We start from the raw sequence: 25368 nt of genomic DNA on the forward strand, positions 1-25368 counted from the left end.
AGATAGACTGATTGGGTGCTGGTCGCACTGTCCATTCTGCCCAACTGGTCGCCTTGCCCAGTCCATGCAGCCCAGCTAAGGCTGCCCGGGCTGCCTAGCGGAGGTAGCCAACAGCCAGGCAGCTGAGCGAGTTGCCCAGCCAACCAGGCGCCATCAGGCGCCTACAGCAGCAACAGCAGCGCTCGCAGCAGCAGAAGCAACACCAAGCGCAGCCAGCGCTTGCAAAGCAGCAGCAGCCAGGCGTATCCGTACAACAGCAGCAACAGCAACAGCAGCAGCAGCATCAGCATCAGCATCAGACGTGCCCCCCCCCTCTCCTGCAACAACAAAATTCAGTCTGCAAATCTCAGAGAAATTCAAAAATTAAGAGGTATTTGCTTCAGTTCTTTGGGAATTTCTTATCGATTCAATCAATTGAGCAGGTACAGGTGCCAAAATTGCTCAAATTTTGAGCAAAATTGGCAAAATTGGGTGACATTGGTCACAATCAGGATCAATTTGCAGGAAATTGGATGTCAAAATTTGGGGCTTTTGATGTAATTGTGCAATTAAGCATTCATACATGCTATATGATGTGAGAAATCGCACATTCGGGCAAAATTGCAGTGCAGATCAAAGGGCTTTTGTGCCGACTGGATTGATTTGCATGCAGGCAATGGCATTTGATGCTTTGGGCAATGTGTTGATGCCTGACAAGCACTCAATGTGCCTGTAAATCAAGGGGCTTTTATGTACTGGATGTTTATGTGGCCAAGGGGAAGCATTGCGAAGACTCTGGATGCCTTCATGTGCGCTAATGTACCATGTATGATTAGAAATTGATCTTAAATCAAGGGGCTTTTCAAGATTTTATGCTTGTTGAGCTTGGCAAAGCAGCAGGCAAGACTTTTATGCCTTGAATCCTCAGAAATCAGCTTGCAGTCAAGGGGCTTTTGCCCAATTTCTGTTCGGGACTGTTGTATGCAGTGAAAGGGACTGTAAAAGTCTGATTTTCACTCATTTGGACAGCCAGGAGAGCATTTATTGCTATTGTACTTGCTGGTACAGATTTGGTACAGCTTTGTACAAGTTTTGGCATGGCTGCACATTGATTTGAGTGACCAAAAGGCTCAATTTCAGCTGTTGTACTTGCCGGTACAGGTTTGGTACATCATTGGTGAGCACATAGTACTGCTGTACAGTACTTTGGAAGGGCAACATAGCACATTTAAGGTGCTGTCCTAAATCTGCAGCAACCAGATTTTGGTGATTTTATCACATACAGTGGGAGTAGAGTTGCATTTGTGCTTCCGCAGTGGGAGATAAACTTTGGGAGAACAACTGTGAGCACTTTGTGTGCTTTTGGTGCAGTGTTTGCACATTTTGCAGGGAGTCAGGCATTGACAGGTTGCATATTACTATGGCAACCACAGGTGAGAGCTCTTCATTGCTTCACATCAAGAAGCTTGAAGGCTCACATAACTATGATATTTGGCAAACCCAGTGCTATAATGTGTTGCTCCAGAAGAAGCAGCACAAGCCTATCAAATAAAGGGGTATAATGCCCGCTTCTCTTACTGATGAAGAGTGGGAAGATATGGATGAGCTAGCAAGATCCACCATCATGTTGTCTGTGTCAGACACTTTACTTTTCAGCATTCGTGAAGAGAAGACAGCTTGGGGAATGTGGCAAAGATTGCAGGACTTGTATGCCCAGCAAAGTGCCTCAAGCAAAGTGTATTGGTTGAAGAAACTCATAGGTCTTCAGATGAAGGAAGGGGCGTCTATGACAGCCCATCTAAATGAGTTTAATGGTATTGTCAGCCAAGTTATAAATCAAAAGTTGGCAATGGACGATGAGTTCAAAGCCACCTTTCTCTTATGCACTTTGCCAGAGAGTTGGGACACATTCAGGACAGCCACTAGCAATTCAAATGCTATGCTGTCATATGCAGATGTTGAGGGTGCTCTTCTTCAAGAAGAGATGAACAGGAAGAACAATTCCGTTGGAAAGTCCAATGCAATGAATGCACGTGGGAGATCCCAACAAAGGGGTAAAAGCCAAGAACGGGGAAGGAGCAAGTCTCGTCCAAAAAGGACTTGGAATGCCATTATTGTGGCAAGAAGGGACACATCAAAAAGCAATGCTACAAATGGAAAAATGATCAAAAGGAAAAGGGCAAAGGAAAAGACAAAGACAAAGATGAAGCCAAAGATGCAAAGCCAAAGGGCAAAAGTGGAGTCAAGATTGAAGAAGTCAATGTGTCACATGCAGGTGACAGTGAGGATGAGGTCCTATTCACGTCTTCACTTGATGCCCATTCACTACTTGCAGGAGATGGTCATGGTATGCACTCATGGATCATTGATTCAGGCGCCTCCTTTCATGTCACAGGTTGCAGAGACTTGTTTGTCAGGTATACTGCTGGCAATGAAGGAGTAGTTTATTTGGGTGACAACCATGCATGCAATATTCTTGGTAGAGGTGATGTGAGGCTTGTGTTTTCAGATGACTCACAGCTTATGCTCCATGATGTCAGGCATGTGTCTGAGATCAAGAAGAACCAGCTTTCTACTGGACAGCTTGATGATGCTGATTATGTTACCACATTTGGTCGTGGAAAGTGGAAGATTAGTAAGGGCTCACTGGTTGTTGCCAGAGGCTCTAAGGTGGACACTCTTTACTTCATGCATGCAGGTGTTTGTCACCATGCTAATGTAAATGCAACCGAGCTGCCGAAAATCTCTATGTGGCATAGCCGGTTGGGACACATGAGTGTCAAAGGAATGGAGCAATTGTCTCGTTTTGGTTACTTGCCTTCTCTAAAGTTTTCAAGTTTTCAGTTTTGTGAGCATTGTATATATGGCTGGCAACTCGAGTGCCCCCACAAGAAAGCTCTTGGACAGAAAGATGCTCAGTTAGAGCTTGTGCATACAGATGTATGTGAGATGCCTCAGCTTTCTCTGGGAGGGGCAAAATATTTTGTGTCTTTTATTGATGATGCCACACGCAAGGTGTGGGTTTATCCTCTTCGTTTGAAGAGTGATACATTCTCAGTGTTTCAGAAGTTTGTTGCTCATGTTGAGAATCAAACTGGCAAAACACTGAAGGCTTTGCGTTCCGACAGTGGTGGAGAGTATATGTCCAAACAGTTTCAGGACTTTTGTGATGCTAAAGGCATCAAGAGGGAGCTCTCTACTCCTTATGATCCTCCACAAAACGGGACAGCAGAGAAGATACAGGACCATACAGGAGAAGGTCCGTTCTATGTTGTCACATGCTGCATTACCTCATGGTTTTTGGGCTGAAGCTGTTATGACAGCCGTTCATCTTATAAATAGGTCACCTAACACGAGGCTTGGTGGGAAAGTGCCAGAGGAAGTATGGACAGGGAAGCCTCCGCCATACAAGCACTTGAGAGTGTTTGGTTGCGTTGCGTACGTGCACATACGCAGGGAAATGCGCACCAAACTTGATCCAAATGCATATTCCTAGGATATGGTGACAGAGGTGAAATGGGGTATAGACTTTGGGATCCAGTGAATAGAAAGATTATACGCAGCAATGATGTCATTTTTGATGAAACATGCATGTATAAGGAGCCTGCAAGGCAACAGGAGCCTGGCAGAGTCATCTTTGATGATGATGGACATCATGGACAACAACAAAGGGCTGTAAATCAGCCATTACAGCAGCAAAACCAGCCCTTAAATGGTGCTGAAAATGGTCCAAATGGATAACCAGAGCAGAAGATATCCCTATGGATATCCCACAGTTAGAGGAGATACCGGGCATGATTTTTCAGCCTTATGGCATGGAACAGGAGCCACCAATAGGTGATATGCAGGCTGGACAGCAACTTGCAAATGATGGTCATTGGGTACGGAGGTCCACAAGACCCTCCAGAGCCCCTGACAGGTTTGTTCCAAGGGTTGACTACTTGATGCTCACTGACTGTGGGGAGCCCTCATGTTATAAGGAGGCTTTACAGAGGGCAGACAAGGCTCTTTGGGAGCGTGCCATGAAGTCAGAGATGGATTCTCTCCACAAAAATGGAACATGGAAGTTGGTGCATTTGCCTACAGGCAAGAAGGTTTTGCCATGCAAGTGGGTTTACAGGCTCAAAGTTGCACCAGATGCAAAGCCAAGATACAAAGCCAGGTTAGTGGCTAAGGGCTTCAAGCAGGAATATGGTGTGGACTTTGATGAGATCTTCTCTCCAGTGGTCAAAATGACCACACTTAGAGCTGTATTAGCTTTGGTTGCTCATGATGATCTGGATTTGATTCAGATGGATGTGAAGACTGCTTTTCTTCACGGTGATCTCCATGAGGAGATATATATGCAACAGCCAGAGGGTTATGCAGTAAATGGAAAGGAGAAGCTTGTATGCAAGCTGAAAAAGAGTCTTTATGGGCTCAAACAAGCACCAAGGGAATGGTATCATAAATTTGATACATTCCTGAAATCCCAGGATTTCAGGAGAAGTGACATAGATCACTGCTTATACACCAAGAAAGCTTTGGATGGCAATCTATTGATCCTCATCTTGTATGTTGATGATATGTTGATTGCCGGGAAATCTCGTAAAGAGATGGATGCCTTGAAGAAGAGACTGCATCAAACCTTTGATATGAAGGATTTGGGTGATGCAAATCACATTTTGGGTATGCGGATACTTCGGGACAGAAATCAGCATGTGTTGTATTTGTCTCGGAAGGAATACATTGGCAAAGTTTTGCAGAGGTTCAATATGGACGGGGGGAAGAAGACTAATACTCCTTTGCCTCCATATGTGAAACTCAGTGCTATGGACAGACAGCCCACAGTCAGATAGTGGCAGGGCTGATATGGCCAAGATTCCGTATGCTTCAGCTTGTGGTAGTCTCATGTATGCCATGGTTGCTACTAGGCCGGACATTGCATTTGCAGTGGGAGTGGTTTCTAGATACATGGCCAACCCTGGCAAGAAGCATTGGGAAGCAGTAAAAGGTGTCGTGAGATACCTGAAGGGCACACAAGATATGTGCATTTGCTTTGGCAAACAGGATGCATTAGTGCATGGTTACACGGATTCGGATTATGCCGGTCATCCAGATAACCGGAAGTCTACTACCGGTTATGTGTTTACATTCACAGGAGGTGCTGTGTCATGGATATCCAGGATGCAGAAGTGCACTGCCTTATCTACTACAGAGGCCGAGTATATTGCAGCCACAGAGGCTTGCAAGGAGGCATTATGGCTATCTCGGTTAGTGGTCGATTTGGGTTATACAGGGGATATTCCATTGTTGCATTGTGACAGTCAGAGTGCCATCCAGTTGGCAAAGAACCTTGTCTTTCATGCAAAGACGAAACATGTGGATGTGAAGTATCACTTCATCAGAGAGGTGATAGAGAACAAGCAAATTCAGCTTGTTAAGATTCATACGGATGACAACCCGGCTGATCTGTTGACAAAGAGTTTGCCTCCAGAGCGGTTTGCTCATTGCAGACACTTGATGGGCATTGGATGAGGCCAGTTTCAACCTTGATATGGCCTTGTATATTATCATGTACATGCTGATTTTTTCTTTTCCTTCATTTAAGGGCACTTTGCCTTTAAGTGGGAGGTTGTTGGGGTAAAGGCATTATGCCCACCCTTGTAGTGTGTACATGCCCATAAGTTATAGTACATAGTACACTTAGTACTTTTAATGTACTAAGTGCACTATGTGTACTAGTGCAATACACATGTGTGATAGGGGAGTCACACACTCATGCTTGAGTTGACTTATCCCCACAACTCTCTCTCTCTCTCTCTCTCTCCCTTCTTCTCTGTGTGTATGTCTCCCACATGAAACCCTAACAATTAACTCTCCCATTCAACCCACCCTTGTAGTGTGTACAAGCCCATAAGTTATAGTACATAGTACAGTTAGTACTTTTAATGTACTAAGTGCACTATGTGTACTAGTGCAATATACATGTGTGATAGGGGAGTCACACACTCATGCTTGAGTTGACTTATCCCCACAACTCTCTCTCTCTCTCTCTCCCTTCTTCTCTGTGTGTATGTCTCCCACATGAAACCCTAACAATTAACTCTCCCATTCATAGCTCTTGCTCAAGCCTGGCTAGGTAGGCTCTCTTCTTTCTTCGTGTGAGACGTCGAAAGATCACTCGTGCCTGCTGGTGAGTGGTGGATCCTAGCACCACCTCCCGATGTAGACGGGCTCGGGTATCACGACATTCCTCGTCATACTAGCTATTCTGTGGGACAGTCCCTCTAGGTGATGTAGGGGTGGCTCTAGAGTGCGGGAAGGCGGCTGCAACGGACGTATGGAGGGTGGCTGAGAGGTGTGTGGTAAGCTCATCAAGTGGGATGTGGGGGTCGAGGTCGGAGAGGATGTGGTAGACGTGATGAGAATAGATGGAAGAGGTCTCTCTGGTGAAGTGGTATCTCGGGCATTGATGGGGCAAAGCCGGTGGTTGGGTGGTGTATTGGCATGTGAGGGAGAAGGCCAGGTATGCATGGTTGGCCGGAACACCGATGGGGCGAGTCGCGCCTCTATGTGATGATCACACAACCATCCCGGTAAACCACCCACTTGCTTGCCTTGTGGGCCTCTAGAATCCGCGGCATACATTCCCTTTGATGTGCTACCTGGGCTGGTGTGAGATCGTTCTCAAGGTAGATTTTGTCTTCCTTGAGGGCTCTCCTCTTGGAGAGAAACCTTCGCTGTGTCTCTAGGTCCGTGAACTTGAGGATAAGTGGCCGCTCCCTGGCAATGTCTTTCCCTACTCTCCATGTAGCGACAATAATAGAGGTGTTGGTCACTCCCATACGCCCGCGAATGCCCTTGGCATCCTTCAATGGGCTATCCTTCTCCTTCCATCCCACCACCCGCATGTGAAGTCCGCGGATCTTCCTCTTCCTCTCCTCCTCCATGGCTGCATTGACGAACTTCTCCTTGTTCGTCGGTGGCTTGCGCTTCTGCTCTACCTCAATCCACTCGGATGTGGCTTGCACCTCCTCTTGGGCCTTCTTAGCCGCCGCCGCCCATGTTTGGATCTCCTTTGCTACATGGGTCTTCAAGCTCCTTAGTGATGTGTGCGGGCATGGCCTCTTTGATTTCTCCTTCCTCCCCCTTGAGGAGCTCGATCTCCTTCTTGCAAGCGGCCACTTCATCCCAGAACTCGGCAATGACCTTGTTGCGCTCATGCAAACACTCTTCAATATCTGCTTTCCACAGGCAAAATGTGCTCGCATGAAACCGGCCTCTGGTAGAAACCAGAGTGCGGTAGACTAGCAGTCACCCTTCCACTTGTAGTCCAGATATAAAAACAAATTTAATTGGAGCTAGAGTGCCCCAAATCTGAAATGAAAACGACACCTGTTGGCCCCAAAGCTTGGTGCCCCTTTCGGTGTTTCTTTATTCAAATTCAAAAAGATGTAAAGCTGAGTACAACAAAACCAGCCAAGAGAATACACGTGTATGTCCAATCTGGCAGCCCACAAGACCTCTTAGCACAGAGGAGTCACACACAGATCTGTGTCCCACAAAAGCAACACTCTGTGTTTCCCTCTGATCAGCCAAGACCATTCAGCAGGGCAGCCTTGAGCACACATCTGGCATATCCCAAGTACATGGTTCCACAATTCAGCATAAACATACATCCACTGTTCAATCTCTGTTTCCACCCTTTCAATCTGCCATACCCCTCCTCTCACAAAGGGCCAGATAGCACAACTCTGCAGCAGCAGACATAAGCCATTGGAAAGAGATAAATGGACAAGTTCAGAGCTTACCAAAATCAGCTCGTGGTTCTGCACTCGTGAAGCCAATCGTACCAGTCTGTACTTGCCTTCTTGCAACCACCTGTTTGATGCACCAAATAAGCTCTGATACAGCACTGCCTGCAACTGTTTGTACGTGTGCAGCTGCTGTCACGTGTACTTGTTGTCGTACAGATCTGTACCTGTCCATATAGGTCTACAACACTTGACTGAATCTGTCCGTACAGAATTGTACGGACTGTGCTGCGCACGCCTGAGTCTGCCTGTTCGCCTGCTGTACCCGACTGTACCAGTTGGTACAGTTCTGCACCTACAACCAATCGCCTGTGTCAGCAGTCGTACAGTCGCCTGTACCTGTTGTACGGTTCTCTGATGGCTTCACCTGCACCAGCCAGCAACAGAGCAGTAGTCGCCTGTACCAAAGCCGCATGTACCTGCAGCAGTCGTACACTGTACCTGCTGTCGTACAGATCTGTACGGGCAGTCTTCACAGAGCTGTACGGCCTGTCTAATCAGCTTGCTCTTCTCACACATAGTAGCCAGTCAGTCGACTTCCTCTCTTTTGCATCCACGCATGAACTTGCACGACTCCCCAAAAAGCTAGAGAGAGAGACATGAGAGAGGCGTGTAACTCCAAAAGTGGAGTGGCCTCTCTCCAAAATTGTCCTAGGGCCCAACTTTAATAAATATTAAAGTTCCCTAGGGGCCACTTAGGCCTAGGGGCAACCCATGAATAAAACATTAAAATATTAATGTTCTTGTTCCCCCCTTCACACCTGGAGATGTCCACACATCATTCTCTCTGTCTGGGCACCCCAAATGTGAATCATTTAATATTTTTGCTCAGCAACCACCATGCCCACACTTGTGCTGTTCCATTTTCACAGGGTCATGACATACCCCCCTCTTGAAAAATGGCAAGCGTTCTCGATTGCATTCTGGTGATATAGCAAAATATCCAAAGTGAAATATACAATATGGCAAGATCAGCGTCCCAATCTCTCTAAGCCATGCACATGTAACATCATTCACTGCAAACCAATGGCGTAGTAGTAGTCCAAGTTGTAGACCACTGTGAACCATACACAACCACAACATCCAATGTGACTAGTACACATATATCATAGAAGTCCCATAAACAGATGTACTGTCAGCCACCATCAGTACCTTCGGGTGAGATAAAAACTGCACCAAGCGACCTCTAGATGTCATCTGAGCCTGTCTGTATCAAGGGAGCGGAGGTGCTACCCCCCTCTTGAGCATCAGGTAATGCTCCAGACCCATGCTCTGCTGAACCTGAATGAGCCAAAACAAGAGTCGGCTCTAACTCAAAAGCATCGAGATAAAGCTGCAAAACCTGAGGTGAATCTGTTAAGTCACCTTCCTCCATCCACTTCGCATCCATCGGTGAATAGTTCTTGAGCTTCACAAGATAGCGACGAGAAACTTTACCTCTCGTACCTTTCTTTCCTTATGTGCCAGTATCTGCTCTGGAATAAGAACCTCATCAAGTTCCTCAACTTCCGGCTGAGCCTCATCTGATACATCCTCAGGCACATCCCCACGGAAAGGTCTAAGGAGACTCACGTGAAATGCATTGTGAATCCTCCAGGGATCTGGTAGCTTCAAGCGATAGGCCACCTCACCAATCTTTTCCAATACCTGAAAAGGCCCATAATAACGCATGCTCAACTTAGGGAATAAGCGCTCTTTACCCTTCATCTTCTTGAGTCTAGCCTTTTCAAAGCGCAAAAGAACCTAATCACCCAATGCAAACTCTAATGCACGTCTGTGACGGTCTGCGGCTTTCTTTTGCTTCTGCTGAGTTTTCTGGAGTGCCAACTTAACTCTCCGATAAGCTTCATCCATGTTGTCCACATACTGATCAGTCTCAAAGATCTTATCCTTTGTGTGCAAAATGGGTGGTACCTTCTTCCCTCCTTCCACAATCTCAAAAGGCGCCTTGCCCGTCGAGGTTTGGACAGTGTTGTTATATGCAAACTCCACCAAAGGAAGATACTTTTCCCATTGTTGCTTGTGCTCTGACACACAACATTTAAGAAGATCTAACACTGTAGAGTTGGCCTCTTCCGATTGACCATCTGTTTGTGGATGAAATGATGATGAAAACTTGAGAGTTGTACCCATGTTGTCAAACAACCCTCTCCAGGACAAACTCGTCATCCGTGGATCACGGTCACTAATGATAGACGTAGGCAAGCCATGATACTTGAAGATGTTCACCATGAACAACTTCACCATATGATCAACTTTGATCGTCTTACGCACGGGAATGAAATGAGCCTGCTTACTGAACCTGCATATGATAGTCCAAATGCCATCATTACCCGTTTGTGTCCGTGGAAGATCAAATATAAAATCCATGGCAATGCTCTCGCAAGGTCTATCTGGAATAGGTAAAGGCTGTAATAACCATGGTGTCTTTTGACGGTCAAACTTTACCTTCTGACATACGATGCATTGCCTAACAAAGGCATCAACATCTCTTCTCAAGGTTGGCCAATAAAAGAAAGTCCCCACTGCTTTTACCGTGGCGTCAATACCTCTATGACCTGCAAACGGTGGAGCATGACTTTCAATCATAACCTTGAGTTGCAATGGCCTGGTAACACACAGTCTGCCATGCATCAATAAAAACCCATCTTTGAGAGTATAATGCTCATGCCGCTGACCCTCAGATATTTGATCATACAACCTTTCAAAATCCTCATCATGGGCATACTGCTCTTTCATTTCATCAAGCTCATGATAGCAAGTGAAACTGCTGAGACTTGTGGCTTGCGTGACAAAGCATCTGCCACGACATTCTTTTTGCCTTCCACATGCACAATCTGGAAGTGAAACATAGACAAAAAGTTTGCCCATCGCATATGCTTCTCTAAAAGCTTAGTTTGCGCGAGGAAATAACGCAAGGTCTGATGATCTGTCTGCACAGTGAAATCAGCCCCAAGCAAATCGTGTTTCCATGTAGAAAGAGCATGAATTACAGCCAACATCTCTTTTTCATAAACCTGTAAATGCTTCTAAGCATCTTGCAATATTCTACTCTCATAGGCTATCACATGTCCCTCCTGCATGAGAACTGCCCCAATGCTACTTCCACATGCATCACACTGGACAACAAAAGCCTTTCAGAGGTCCGGTAATACCAATACTGGATTCGAAGTAAGCTTTTCTTTAAGCTTTTTGAAGGCTGTAATTTCCCGATCAGCCCATCTAAACGGGGTTGCCTTCTTTGTTAAGGCATGAAGAGGCGAAGCAATTTCAGCAAAATACCGTATGTACCGTCTGTAAGAGGAACACAGTCCTAGAAAGCTGCGTACATCATGCACGGTCCTCAAATCTGGCCAATTAAGAATTGCTTCCACCTTCGATGGATCCATACGGACTCCATGCGCACAATATGCCCCAAGAAGTGTATCTCTTGCAAAAAGAACTCACTCTTCTTGCCATTAATAACCAGCCTATGGTTCTTGAGTTCTGCAAACACAACGGCCAAATGCCTTCTATGCTCCTCCTCAGTTTGTGAATGCACAATCATATCATCAAAGAATGTGCCCACAAACGCTCTATGAGGCCGGAAATCTTGTCCATCATTCTGTTAAATGTGGCAGGTGCATTTGTCAAACCAAAGGGCATAACCAAAAACTCATACAACCCAAACGTGGTTCGAAATGCTGTTTTATGCACATCCTCGGGTCTAATACATATCTGATGGTACCCGCTTTTCAAGTCAATGCGACTAAAGACTGTGGAGCCCTGTAAGCGGTCCAAAATGTCATCGATCCTCGGAATGGGGAATCGATTCTTGATGGTATTCTTGTTCAGCGCCCTGTAGTCAATACACATGCGCTAAGAACCATCCTTCTTTTGCACTAAGAGTACAGGTGAGCAAAAGGGTGATGAGCTAGCCTGTATCAACCCTTTATTCAAGAGCTCCTGTACCTAACTCATAATTTCTTCTTGTTGGGCTGCACTAACACGGTACGGCGGTCTATTCGGTGGAGTACTACCAGGAATTAGATCAATGGCATGATCTTCTGGCCTCTCCGGAGGAAGTTCCCCTGGCAATGACTCGGAAAAACAATCTTGGAACCCACATAAGAAATCAGTCCTGTCCTTATCTAACATAGACAAATTAGACTTAGACTCATCATCTTTTGCATCCTTTACATAAATCAAGTACGCGAAAAGATGCTTTTTCATTACTGATGAAATTGCTGAAGCTAATACAATAGGAACAGATTCCCCTTAAGTTTTACATCCAAAACATGTTCTTTTCCTCTATGAGTCAGAGTGATCTTCCTATTGTATGTATCCACCACCGCATGTACTCTGTGGCACCATGGTATACCCAACAAAACATCACATCCATCAAGTGGCATGATGAAAAACTCTTCGCTGTCCACATAACCCTGCAAATGAAGCCTGAGCTTCCCAAAATGAAAAGGAGTAACGGGTTCTGCATACCCTGGACAAGCCATGTTAGCCTCATATAACGGCCCCATCTCCTTTGCACGAATCCCCAATCGGCCAGCTAAATCTGGTGAAATGAAGTTGGCTCTAGCACCTATATCAAAGAATATCAAGGCATTTTGATCTCTCACTTTGCCCCATGCCCTGCACAACTCTGTCTCTTCACCACCTGGCTGCTCCCCAACAAGATCAGGAACTAACCCTGCAGAAGGTTTTGGTTTCTTTGACTTGGGCTCTCCTTTATTGTCAGAGTCCTTTTGGGACTTTCTCTTGGGACAATTAAAAGACATATGTCCCTCTTTTGTACAGTAAAAACATTTCCGAGCATCCCTCAAAGCCTGTCTCTCCTCAGAAGTTCTTTTGGGCATTGGCAACTTCTTATACCGCGTCTCTGTGGACCCTTTTGCTTCACGCGAAGCATGCTCAGACTTTTCAGATTTCTTGCTCGAGTTCTTACTGCCTTTAAACCCAGATGAGACTCCAGTGAGTAACGCATTAGTTGTCATAGCATTCTCTATCATCTGTGACATGTTTGTTACTCGAGTCTTTATACAATAGTCACGCACCTCCTTGGGCAGCCCACAACAATATTTCTCTACCTGCTCAGACAAGGCACTGCACGGTAAGAAGTAACTGGGAGTAAAGCTTTCCAAAACTTCTTGTTATAATCTTCAAGATTATCACACTTTGATGCATCCAACTTGTGCCATGCGGTCATTACATCCACCTCAAAAGTAGATGTGAGCCATACTGAAGAGAGCACCTGTTTAAATTTTACCCACGTAGTTGGTGCTATGCCCTGCAGAAGAAGAGTAGACCACCACTGCAATGCATTGCCTTTGAGAAAAGTCGCAGCTTTTCTCACCTTTGAGGACTCCGTGTAATTACCACCAGAAAAAGCAGCATCAAACTGCTGTAAAAAGGTAAGTGCTTTTAACTTATCTTTGGCCCCACTGAATGTATCAAATTTCATAGGAGCTCCCCCTTCCTTAAAATCCTTCGCCTTACCCATAGGCGTAAGATTATCGTATGGAAGTGGCTTCACAAGATTGCTACCCCCAGCATTCATGCCCATCATAGGGTCAACATTACCAATTCCCACACCTGGCATGCCATACATTCCAGCCATGTTTCCGAACATTCCATTATGCATACCGGGCTGCATGCCACCATACATATTTGCTTGCATTCTAGGTTGCATGCTCCCAAACATGTTTCCTTGCATTCCGGACTGCATACCACCATACATATTCCCCTGCATTCCAGGCTGAAAATTTGCTCCAAAAGTCCCTGGCATATCCATTCCTCCCTGAGGATAACCCCTGTCATAGATTGGAACACCGAGCCACCACCAAAATAACCTGGATGCATAGTCTGCTGAGGAATAGATGGCTGTCCAAAGAAGGAACTCTGAGAGTTAGCACCATAAGCATGCTGCATGTTCGGAAACTGTCCAAAAGTTGGATCCTGTGGGAAAGGCACCACTATGACCTTGAGGAAGGTTTTTAGAACGCACCTTCTTCTTCTTCTTTTTAGGCTCTGTACGGGATCTCATAAATTCAGCAAACTTCTCACTTTGTGTGAGCTGCATAAACACATCCATAACACCAGCCAAACGATTCTTAAACTGAGCATCATCTTCCTCTTTACCAGGCACATCTTTTGGTTGTGTTACATCCGCATAATGCTCATCATCTGCAGTCTGTTCTCCTGCAAGAATATCCTCAGATTCATTTCTCTCAGGAGAGGTCTCTTGCTCTTCCTCTTCATGATAAAAATATTCATCTTCTGTATCAGAGATGTTGCGGAATTTTTTAGCAGTGACTTTCCTCGAGTCAACCACGAGCTCACCCCCTTAAGAAAGTTGATGATAGGTCCCGGCAACGGAACCTTGAAACCGGCCTCTGGTAGAAACCAAAATGCGGTAGACTACAGTCACCCTTCCACTTGTAGTCCAGATATAAAAACAAATTTAATTGGAGCTAGAGTGCCCCAAATCTGAAATGAAAAGGACACCTGTTGGCCCCAAAGCTTGGCGCCCCTTTTGGTATTTCTTTATTCAAATTCAAAAAGATGTAAAGCTGAGTACAACAAAACCAGCCAGGAGAATACACCTGTATGTTCAATCTAGCAGCCCACAAGACCTCTTAGCACAGAGGAGTCACACACAGATCTGTGTCCCACAAAAGCAACACTCTGTGTTTCCCTCTGATCAGCCAAGACCATTGAGCAGGGCAGCCTTGAGCACACATCTGGCATATCCCAAGCACATGGTTTCACAATTCAGCATAAACATACATTCACTGTCCAATCTCTGTTTCCACCCTTTCAATCTGCCATACCCCTCCTCTCACAAAGGGCTAGATAGCACAACTCTGCAGTAGCAGACATAAGCCATTGGAAAGAAAGATAAATGGACAAGTTCAAAGCTTACCAAAATCAGCTCGTGGTTCTGCACTCGTGAAGCCAATCGTACCAGTCTGTACTTGCCTTCTTGCAACCACCTGTCTGATGCACCAAATAAGCTCTGATACAGCACTGCCTGCATTTGTTTGTATAGTCTCTACGCGTGGAGCTGCTGTCACCTGTACTTGCTGTCGTATAGATCTGTACCTGTCCGTACAGGTCTACAACACTTGACTGAATCTGTCCATACAGAATTGTACGGATTGTGTTGCGCACGCCTGAGTCTGCCTATTCACTTGCTGTACCCGACTGTACCAGCTGGTACAGTTCTGTACCTGCAACCAGCCGCCTGTGTCAGCAGTCGTACAGCCGCCTGTACCAATTGTTTGGCCCCATCAGAGTCCTTTGTGTCGGCAACTTGAACAGGTACATACCCAAGCAAATCTGGTTTCTATAGTGCATCACCCGTGAGGGGGGAATGAATCCATCTCTGATAGTCGGTAGAGAATTTTTTCTGTAGTGCATCACCCATGAGAGGGGACCGAATCCATCTCTGAAGTGAAATTTTTCTGTAGTGCATCAGCCGTGAGAGGGAAGAGGTAATGAAAATTTTCCCTGTATCTTGTAGTATACTGGGGATTGAAACAAGTAGTGCTCCTCAGACTCTAGATGGAAGGTGAGTTTTGAATGCAATAGAGCTTTGCTCTTTGTGCTTTAATCTCAATTAGAGTTGATTGTTTTTCTTAATCAACCATGAAGCCATTAGTTTGTTTTGATCCTACCTAGGTCAGATTTGGAATTTGCGTATTTGTGCAGGTCGATGCAACTCTTTCTTTTCGTTCTCCTTAATTGATATGAAGAAAAACCTTATGCTACAAGGATTTCCCTAATTTGGTTTTCTTTGTGATTATTGTGTGACTCACATGATCTCTGTTATCCTCAAAAAGATCGGATTTGCCTTCATGCTTTCAACTTTTGTCAGCAATTCAGCATCAGCCAGGACAGTCGGATTTGCTGTTTTCATTATTGGTTTCCTGACAGAGGTATCTATTTATTCTTAAGACTATGTTGTATATCATGTTGTTATATGTGGATGCCTTGACATAGATATCTTTATATACTATAGTCCTTGTCCTTTTGTATGTGTGGCGTCTGATGTGATTGGTTATAACACTTTTGAGTGCAGCTGGTCACAGCCTTAGGATTCCCTTATGACCAGTCGTTTGCAAAGTTTTTACGAGTAATCTGGTCAATTTTCCCGCCAAATCTCCTTGCCATCAGCTTGCAATACTTAGGAGATGCCACATCAACGAAAGAAGCAGAAGGTATCAGCAGCTGGGCGGGTCGGACAAGGTGCCCTGCTGCAATCCCCGATTGTGTTCTGACGATGGTACTCTCACGTATTCTCAGTTTGGTTTGGTCAGAGATGTTTCACTCAACACTCCAAAAACACTGAAACCATTTTATGTGACTGTGTTTCTCAAGGATCAAATCTACAAATGGCTCACAGCAACTTTCTTTATATGGTTTTTCCTTGCACTGTACCTTGACAATGTTCTCAAAGATGTGAATGGCGTAAGGAAGCCTTTCTATTACTTCTTAATGCCATCTTACTGGACAGGGAGGGTCTCTAGCCAAGCAGCAGGTCTGCATTCCATTCAGAGCTTTTGTTTCTATGCTGGTTCCAGGACTTGATATGATCCTATTGCTCATTCTGTACATATGTTTGGTTTTTAGATGGTGGCATCTGCAACTGTAGTGGCTCTGTTGCCATCCCATCTGAAAGCACAGTGATTGATGATGATGTAGCAGCAGAAGAGCGATTTGTGCGGGAACAAGTTTCAAAAGTCCATGACCCAAATATCGCAGTAAAAGTGTGTGGTTTGGTGAAAACCTTTCCAGGAACTAGAGGATGCTGCAAATGTAAGAGCACACCTGCGTATCATGCAGTGAAGGTTTGGACAATTCTTTTGGATGACACGTAAAGCTATTTTTGCCTCTCTAAAAGAACTTTGGCAGTTGCGTACTTTCGAAATGGTGAAAGCACCCCACTTGTGTTTGAAGCTTGTGTATGTACTTCAAAATGCTTATGTTCGGTTATGAAGGTGCCAATGTGTACGTTTAGTTATGCGGCTGCAATTAAATTTGTCTTATCCTACAGGTTGAATAGAGCAGTGGGCTGCATTTGTGTAGCCCACAAGCCCTGATTCGGATAGTTGAGCCAGCTAAGGGCCCCTGTTTGAAGCTGGTGGACTGCTGACCAGCAAATGGCAGGTTGAATGCAGGTCAAACTGCAGGCTGATTGACCTGGTCAAGCTGCATCTGGCGAAGGAATCTCCCTCTTTCCCTCTTCCTAGCCTCCTCCTAAGCAGTAGGCATCTCACAAAGAAGCTCCCACATCAGCCATCAAGGCTGCTTCTTCAGTGCATCCTTTGCCATACTCTCTAGGTGTCTATCAATGATGCCTGACCTCCCTTTGTGGGAGCTGGACAATTAGACGCAAAGCCACCAGCCACCTTGGCCCTAGAAGCACGCCCATCACCGCTGGACCATAGGAAATTATGGATAAGCATCTAAACCTAGACAATGCAAGAGCGGGAGAAGGCCCAACATGAAGCAATGTACCACATGGTAGCCAACAAAACCTGGTTGGGGCCATTGCAATCTGTCCCGTAAGAGTGACACGAGCTGAGCTCAGTAGAGTAGCTTCCTTTGAATGCTTTATCTGCTTCTCAGGGGTGATGTCAATGCCCACATGACATCCAAGGTAGCGAGTGGGAGTGCCTGTGGGAATCCATAGGAAAGCATCAATTGGGCAGCACCGAGTCAAGTCCATACCCAGAAACCGCACAATTTGTGCTAGTTGATACGAGCACTGAAAGCAAGGCAAAAGAGCTCAATAGCCTCTGCAAAACGCTGGGAATTCCCATTTGAGCTGTATAAGCAAGCAGTAAGTCATCTGTGAACTCCATATCCAGGAGGTCCTCCAAAGAACGGATGGGGAGGTTGATACCTTGGGGGCCTGTTATCTGCTCATGCAGGAAGCTGCTCATGGCCTCTTCGAGAAAGAGGAAAAGAAAGGGTGCCAAGGGACAACCTGGTGCAGCGAGCGAGAAATGGAAAAGCGCTCCCTGCGAGCATCCCCAGATCCAAGAGGCCGAGAAATCCATCTGAAGTATTTGCCCAAAGTCTTCTTTTATTCATAGCACTGTTGAATTTCAACTGGGCTACTGAGAAAGAACCTACTGCTAATCTGCTAACTTAATGAATACTACTCCTACGTGTTTCAAGATCTGTAATGCAGAAGAAATATTTATCTACCCCTCTGATTTGTGTTTAGGACTCCTTGATTGTTATATGTTTTAGCACAAAATGGCTTCTTATGTTTATTGCTATCCTTGATTAACTCATATACTGATCGTGTTTGTGCTTGCATCATTCTTATCTCTTGGCTACGTTTTTGCAATTAAATATATGCAAATAGCTTTGTACTTTTCTTGAAGCCAAGTATCTTGGATTCCATCCGTGAAGAACTATATTATGTTTTGTAACTACTACTTGATTAGCTTCTTCTCCTTCACCTTCTCTTTCTTGTGCTCTTTTTTCCCTCTCTTCTCCTAGGATTGCACTAGTTGGATGGGCACTGACTGACTTGTTAGTGGTGGGCTGCTTTTTCTAGTCTCGTTTCTAGTCTCCTTACTAAGGTCTCCCCTTTTTTGTTGCACCACACCTTTTAGCCAAGCTTCTTTACCTTTATTAGTTTTCTCAAAAGGATCTTTTAATGCTATGGGTCTAATCTTGGGTTCTAGCCTTACCTTTCTTTCCTTTGTCTTCTCAATCTACTCATTTTCTTTTTCTATTTTCTTTCTCTTCTTAGCTTTCTCTTTCTCCTTGGCTTTATTTTTATCTCAGCCTTTGCTTTCTCTCTCTCTTTACCCCCAACACCAACACTATCATGACAGCCACACTTGAGGAGGACAAGCGCTGCAAGCAGAAGGCCCTCAATGTGAGGATCACAGGTCTGAAGGTAGAAGGCTCGCCAATGGAGGATGGTGAAGCCTTATGCAAACAAATGGGAATACTGATTGCCCCCCCTTCATGGAAGCTTGGCACATGGGGAGAAACACGCACAGCCTTCTTGCAAAAGAGGGCCACACTGAAAGGAACCAAGATCTACCTAGGAGGTGACCTCATACCCATGTAAGTGCACAGCACAGATGGGTGGGAATGATACAAGTGATGGAGGCCTGGAAAGCCGAGAAGTGGGCAGTATACAAAGATGGGCGGGTGATTATCATGGAGCGGTGCTCTACATGACGGTGCGCGACCTATGGGACCACACTAGAGATTGCGGTATGGAACTGCCATGGAGCTCTGCGGACAGATGCAGGTTTGTTTGAGGACACATTTAGAGGGCGTGACATGATCCTTTAGATAGAGACACACCAGTGCCAGCGGAGCGGGCTGCTTGAGGTGAGGGGATATAGATGGGGGTCCGTCCACCGTCCACAGTCCCATATAGTAGGAGGCACTAGAGGCTTGGGAGGAGTGGCCATGCTCTACAGGGAGGAGCTACAACATGTGATATAGGTGATCAGACGGGATGAGGATGCACAATTCATATGGGTGAGGATCAGTACACAAGGAGCCCATGACATCTACCTTGAGGTGTGCTACTTTGCACCATCTACATCCAAATATGCCACCAGTCTCGGGAGTCCCCATACCTGCCACTATGTGATGATATTATGAGATTCTCAAAACTAGGGGATATCCTCCTTGCTGGAGACTTCAATGCCCGTACTGCGAGTGCACAGGCACCCCTCTTCGAGACCGACGATTCCATATATCTGGAGATAGACATTGTGGGCACGAATATGGAGCGGACATCACAGGACATGGTGACCTAAACAGACTACGGGGGGTATTTTCTCGCCCTTGGTGGGGCTCATGGACTAGTCATTTACAATGGCCTAGCCTGGTGGCCTGGTTCCGGCCCTTTCACCTGCTACCCCTTCATACATCTCGGATAATAATCTCCATGAAAGATCCCAGAGGGCCACTCATGCGGTATAGCTGCATCAATTGATCAATACGTATGCGAGAGCCCCTAAGATACTGAATGGATGCAGCTCTCCGATCCACTGGAAGACTCTTGAAGGTCTTCCAAGCAAGAACTGTGTATGCACATCTCTCCCATCCTGACCACTGCATGTAACGAGATGCACCAAGTGGCTGCTGACCGGCCTCATCCATAATGAACTCATTCCACATAATAGGTTGTCAGTCAGCCTCATCCAGAGACGTAGGAAGCCTTTGTTGCAAGAAAGGTCTCATGCTTCTACATGCTCTGACAATGGCACAATAAGAGGGGAAGATGGTGCCCTGATATCTGCCTCTATCCACAAAAACCGCGTGCTGGGCAGCCAATCTCTCACAACACGAGGTGTACATCCGGAAATTTGGGAAAGGAAAAAATCCTTCCAAGGCTCAGTGCTTGGTAGGAAACCTCTAACCATGAGTTTGCAAAGCAATGCCCTGCACTGAACATCGGGATCAATAATATTCAGCCCCCCCTTCGAATAACTGTAAGCCAGGCTACCCTGGCGCATGTGTCTGTGGTGCCATCCAAACACAACCAAAGAAAATTGTGGATCAACCTCCACAAACTGACCAATGCACGCACGAGAGAAGCACCAACAAGAGGCAATAAACCAAGCCGAGGCAAGCAATACTTGATCAGCCACCGATGCTCTGGAGGCTAAATCCAATTTCCTAGAGCTCCAATGAAGAAGCTTCTTCTGAATACTCATAAGTACCTGAGCGAACTGCTGTGCAGGAGAAATATCAATCCCAACTTGGCATTCCAAATATCTAGCAATGCATCCTCTGCTGATCCAAGTAAAACCAAGCTCTACACCCCGAGCAACTCTTAGCGAGCGCCAATTAATAAGGGCCCCTGCTGCCAAACAAAACTCTTCTAGTGCCACCCGAAAGGAACATAAATATGTGTGTGAGGCCTCCAAGAACATGACTATGGCATCAGCTAACTCAGAGTCAACCGGCTCCTCCTGACTATGGAGAGGCAACATCAACCCAGAAATACCAGTAGTGGAGCCCAGGAAGATGATCATGGCCCCTACAGCTATGATATATAATAATGGAGCTAAAGGGCATCCCTGCCGTACTAAGCGAGAGATCTGAAATTGCTCTCCTCTATCACCGCAAGCAAGCACACTAGTGTGGGCATCACGATACATGCATGAAATTCCCCTGATCCATCTTTTGAGAGAAACCCATATGGCTAAGAGTACCCTAAAGGAAGTCCCAATCCACCCTATCATAAGCCTCAAGGAATGGCTAAAGGCTTTGGTCCATTCCACGGCCGCCCAAAATGAGAAAATGTTATCAAAGATGCTTCTCCCGTGTAAGAATCCATTGAAGGAAATCATGAATGACATCCTACAAAATTGGTTGCAAGCTAATGCTCACTGCCTTAGCAAGTATCTTACTTGCAGTCCCAAGTAAGGTGATAGGTCTCCACTGTCCAATCAAGGTCTTATCCCGGCTCTTATGGATAAGGAAAATAAGCCCCTCAGCGAGAGAAGAAGGCACAAAACCTGTGTCCCTTATCTCCTGGAGAGCCGATGTGATCTTTGCCCCAATCTCATCCCAAAAAGTAATGAAAAAACAGGGGAGAGACCATCCTCCCTTGGACACTTACCGTGAGGTAAGGCATGAAGAGCATGGTTGAACTCCTGCATAGAAAAAGGGGCATCCAGAACGGCACACATCTCCTCAGTAATCAAATGTAGTAATGCATTCCAAACCTTCCTCTATGCCTTGTGTCTCAAATCAGAATGAGGCTTAGTGCTAAGAAGTTGGCGATAGAAATCAGTGGCAATCGGTCTAACCATAAGAGGATTTAAATGAAGAGTGCCATGTGCATCCTGCAATTGCTTGACACTATCTCTGGCATGAGATGGGCCATGAGTAGCAAAGAAGTGTTTGTTGCATCTGCCACCTATCTGGGTCCAAAAGGATTCATGGGCATGGTAACGGTACTCCGAATGCTCCTCAAGAGAGTGATGAAGCTCAGCCCTAACAATACATAAAGAGTCTGCGACCCAGTGAGCATGAGGATGTGTCTCATACTCTCTCTGTAAGGCAACTAGTTTACGTCTAATAGCCCTTTCTAAGTCCAAGACCTCGTGCCTCTTAGAAAGAGCACACATGTGATAAAAGTCACTAATATCACAAAGAGTAGAGGCTAGGCTTTGCGATGCCTGCGAGAAATCATGAGATTTCCAAATATCAAGCATCTGACGTGATAGCTCTGCATCTGAGAGCAAATGATCAAGGATGCATACATGAGGTGCTGAACCATGGTGACTTGAATCTCTAATGCATAAAACCACTGGATAATGATCTGATTTTGAAGTGCGTGCAGCAATAAAAGTACGACCCCCTCTATTAGGCACCCAATCATCCACATAAAACCGGTCTAACCGTGCATAAAGACATCTTGCATCCCTTCTCCTGCTAGACCATGAATAAAGAAGAGCGGATGGTCTCCTCGGCATGTCATCCTCATGCCAACAATCTCTGCCATGAATGGTTAGTATAAACCTCTCCCAAGACGCTCTCTCAAGAGGATGCACCAAGCCCTCATACCCACCTTTGGCATCTCAACCATGTGAAAATCCCCACCAATAATCCAATGGTCAGCATGAGGCATCAACGTAGTGAAAGATTTCCAAAAGACAATCCTCTCACCTCTATGATTAGGAGCATAGAGGTTAAGAATACCAATACGTGTAACACCTTGCATAAGAAGGATCCACTACGCTCTTGCAGGTTAAATGCTTCAACATGTCCAATGATGCAAGGCAAAATCACAGCTAAAACAGAAATACAAACATCACCTTTGGTACCAATGGCCGGTGACCAAAAGGTGTGTCCTGAACGAAGATTGCTTGATCTCCCACACTGGCTAGCATCCAATTTGTGCAATACATCCATAGGTCCACCTGTAACTGCACTATGAAGCTGAGTTTTGACAATCTGTTTCTGCCGACGCGAAAAAACCCCCCAAGACCGTGAATGTTCCATGAGACAATCCTCATAAGGACTCAGAGTAGGAACGATGAGATATTGTGGTCGACGAAGGGCCCCCTTTAGAGATGGAGGTACGTCTCGCATATGTAAGGGAGGGAAAATTCGACGATGAAAACCTTACCTCTCGTTCCCACTTTGGGGAAAAGCCAGGGTTGGTCCTCAAAATTGGAGAGGCACACCATGATAATGCAAATGTGCAACATTATCCTTGAGGGTGCAATCATCCTGTGTCTATAGTGGTACATCCTCTTGCGAGGGATCCGAATCCTGTGCCTGCAGAGCCTCATTCCCCAAGGAAGGATCCACATCCTGTGAGGCAAGAGCTGCATAAGGGTTGGGGTGCTTCTCTAAGGGTGCGGTAAAGGTGCAGGTACGGGGATTCAAGGACGCCGGCCTCTCGATCTGGGACAATGTCTAGCAATGTGGCCCTGCTGACGACAAATCCGACACTGGTCAGGTCTTCCTGTAATCTCCATCCTGTGATGGTGTATGCGCCCTCTTTGCCAGGCCTCTTTGCAAGTCTTGCTTTCTCAAATTTCAGCAATACCCAATCATTCTCTTTGAGATCAAATTGCATTCTATGCTTATCTGTAGCCTTGTTATGTTTGTCTTGTGACCTTTCAATGGCTGTCCGCGTCTCAGCAAAGGCAATATCCAAGTCTCTTGCATACTCGTTAGCTGCAAATATCTCATCCTTTGTGCTAAGGATGGGTGGCAAAACCACCTTACCATAAACAATCTGAAACGGAGCTTTCTCGTAGATGCATGCACCGTGTTATTATATGCAAATTCCACAAGCGGTAAGTAGTTCTTCCAAGAAGACTTTTGATCTGCCACATAACATTTCAAGAGATCCAACACGGCTGAATTTTCAGCCTCACTTTTCCCATCTGTTTGAGAGTGATAAGCTGATGAGAAGTCCAATTTGGTGCCCATATTATCCAATAAGGCCCGCCAAAAGAGACTTGTAGTCTTAGGATCTCTATCCCCTACAATGGACTTCGGCATTCCATGATGCTTGAACACTTGTGCAAGATATATTTTAACCATATGCTCAGCTTTCATGGTCTTCTTGACCGGCAAAAAGTGAGCTTGCTTGCTAAACCTGTCCACAATTGTCCTAATGGTATCATTGCCATGTTGGGTTCGTGGTAAGTCTGTAATGAAATCCATTGTAATACTTTTCCATGACTGCGTGTGAATAGGCAATGTTTGAAGCAATCCTGGTGCCTTTTGTCTATCAAATTTTACTTTTTGGCAAGTGATACATGCAAGTACATGTGCCTCTATGTCCTTCTGCATAGCTGGCCAAAAGAAATATCGCTCAATCATGTGCGTTGTAGGCATTATGCCTCTATGACCAGCATATGGAGGAGCATGGCACTTATCCAAAACCTTTTGCCTCATGTCAGACACTACACATAGGCAATTATCTTTCAGAAGATGATGAAAACTAAGTGTTGGGACGTAAAGAACACGAGAGGAATGCTTCCCTCCCTTGCCATCAAGAATATTCTCCATCCTCCCCTCACTATGAATCGGTATAGTGGAATTGTCGCCAATGAAAATGCAACCTGACTGCCATTTAAGATCTTGTAAAAACTTGCTAGAAGATGTTGTCCCAGGGGCCAAATCGATATGATGATGCTCCGGACAAGAGGGTGGGAGACTGGGCGGGAGATTGTCCCTAAGCAGAATGTCTAGATGTCGAGAAAGGGGATCTGCTGAAGAAGAAGATAAGACAGCTATTATCGATGAGCTAGAAGCTATCTCAGCATGAACATAAATCAATGCTCCTTCCACTCCCTTGCGGATAGCTCGTTGGGCCTAGAGATGAGAAATCAAAGGGATGCCGAGAATGCTCCTATCCTTGCGAATCATGATAGGCTTAGGCAAACCTTTAGAATAGTAAAAGTGTCCTGCTTCCAATTGGGAATGGGTTTATATATGCAAAACCACTGAATTTCTAAGATCATGTCACACCTCAAAAGAGGCGAGACAATGAAATCTTGTTGGAATGCCTTTTGAACTTGAAAAGAAAACTGTTGTGCCTTTTGAGAAATGTGGGTGCAGAGACCAGGTGTAAACCCGTCCACCTCCAAATGATAGGGTACTAATGTACAACTCATTTTGATAGCCAAATGGGGAGAGATGGCATCTTCAAAACTGCCCATGTCAAATAGGACTACAAATTGGTGGCCCTTGGCAGAGCCACAAGCTCGGATCAAGCTTTTTTGTGTGGTTGTAGCACCAAGCACCACGGATGGCATGTGATGCATGCTAAACCGCATTGGCGGTAGTAGGCAGTTCTGGAGGAGCGGAAGATACTGTGGCAACTGTGGCAAAAGGCTCTTTGGAGGCTTGCACCGCTTTCCATTTCTGACAATCCTTCTTACCTTGCCCAATGGTATGACAGTAAAAATATCGGTTTTCTGACTGGTACTTCCTTTGCTCCTCTGGAGGAAGATATCCTCCAGTGATACCTGCTTTAGCCTTTTTGGGTTTTCTTAGGCTTGGATTCCTTACCCCTTTAACTAGAGCTAGAACTGTGGTCTGTTTTAGCGTCTTTAGAAGACGGAGTAGCCTT

The 25368-nt window shown here is 45.6% G+C and overlaps 1 protein-coding gene across 2 annotated transcripts in view; it reads left to right on the forward strand.

Moving 5' to 3' along the window:
• LOC147622371 (ABC transporter A family member 11-like) overlaps window positions 1-25368 on the forward strand; it is a 72254-nt gene that overhangs the window by 23625 nt on the left and 23261 nt on the right. For both annotated transcript variants that reach the window (XM_086823491.1, XM_086823492.1), the window contains 4 exons: window positions 15611-15706; window positions 15850-16053; window positions 16149-16308; window positions 16401-16618. In XM_086823491.1, the coding sequence (XP_086679617.1) occupies window positions 15611-15706; window positions 15850-16053; window positions 16149-16308; window positions 16401-16618 (678 nt within the window). The remainder of the gene's footprint in view (window positions 1-15610; window positions 15707-15849; window positions 16054-16148; window positions 16309-16400; window positions 16619-25368) is intronic.

The sequence above is a fragment of the Cibotium barometz genome, chromosome 29 (genome assembly GCF_041138505.1).
Source record: "Cibotium barometz isolate CiBa-2024 chromosome 29, ASM4113850v1, whole genome shotgun sequence".
In the NCBI taxonomy this organism is placed as follows: domain Eukaryota; kingdom Viridiplantae; phylum Streptophyta; class Polypodiopsida; order Cyatheales; family Cibotiaceae; genus Cibotium; species Cibotium barometz.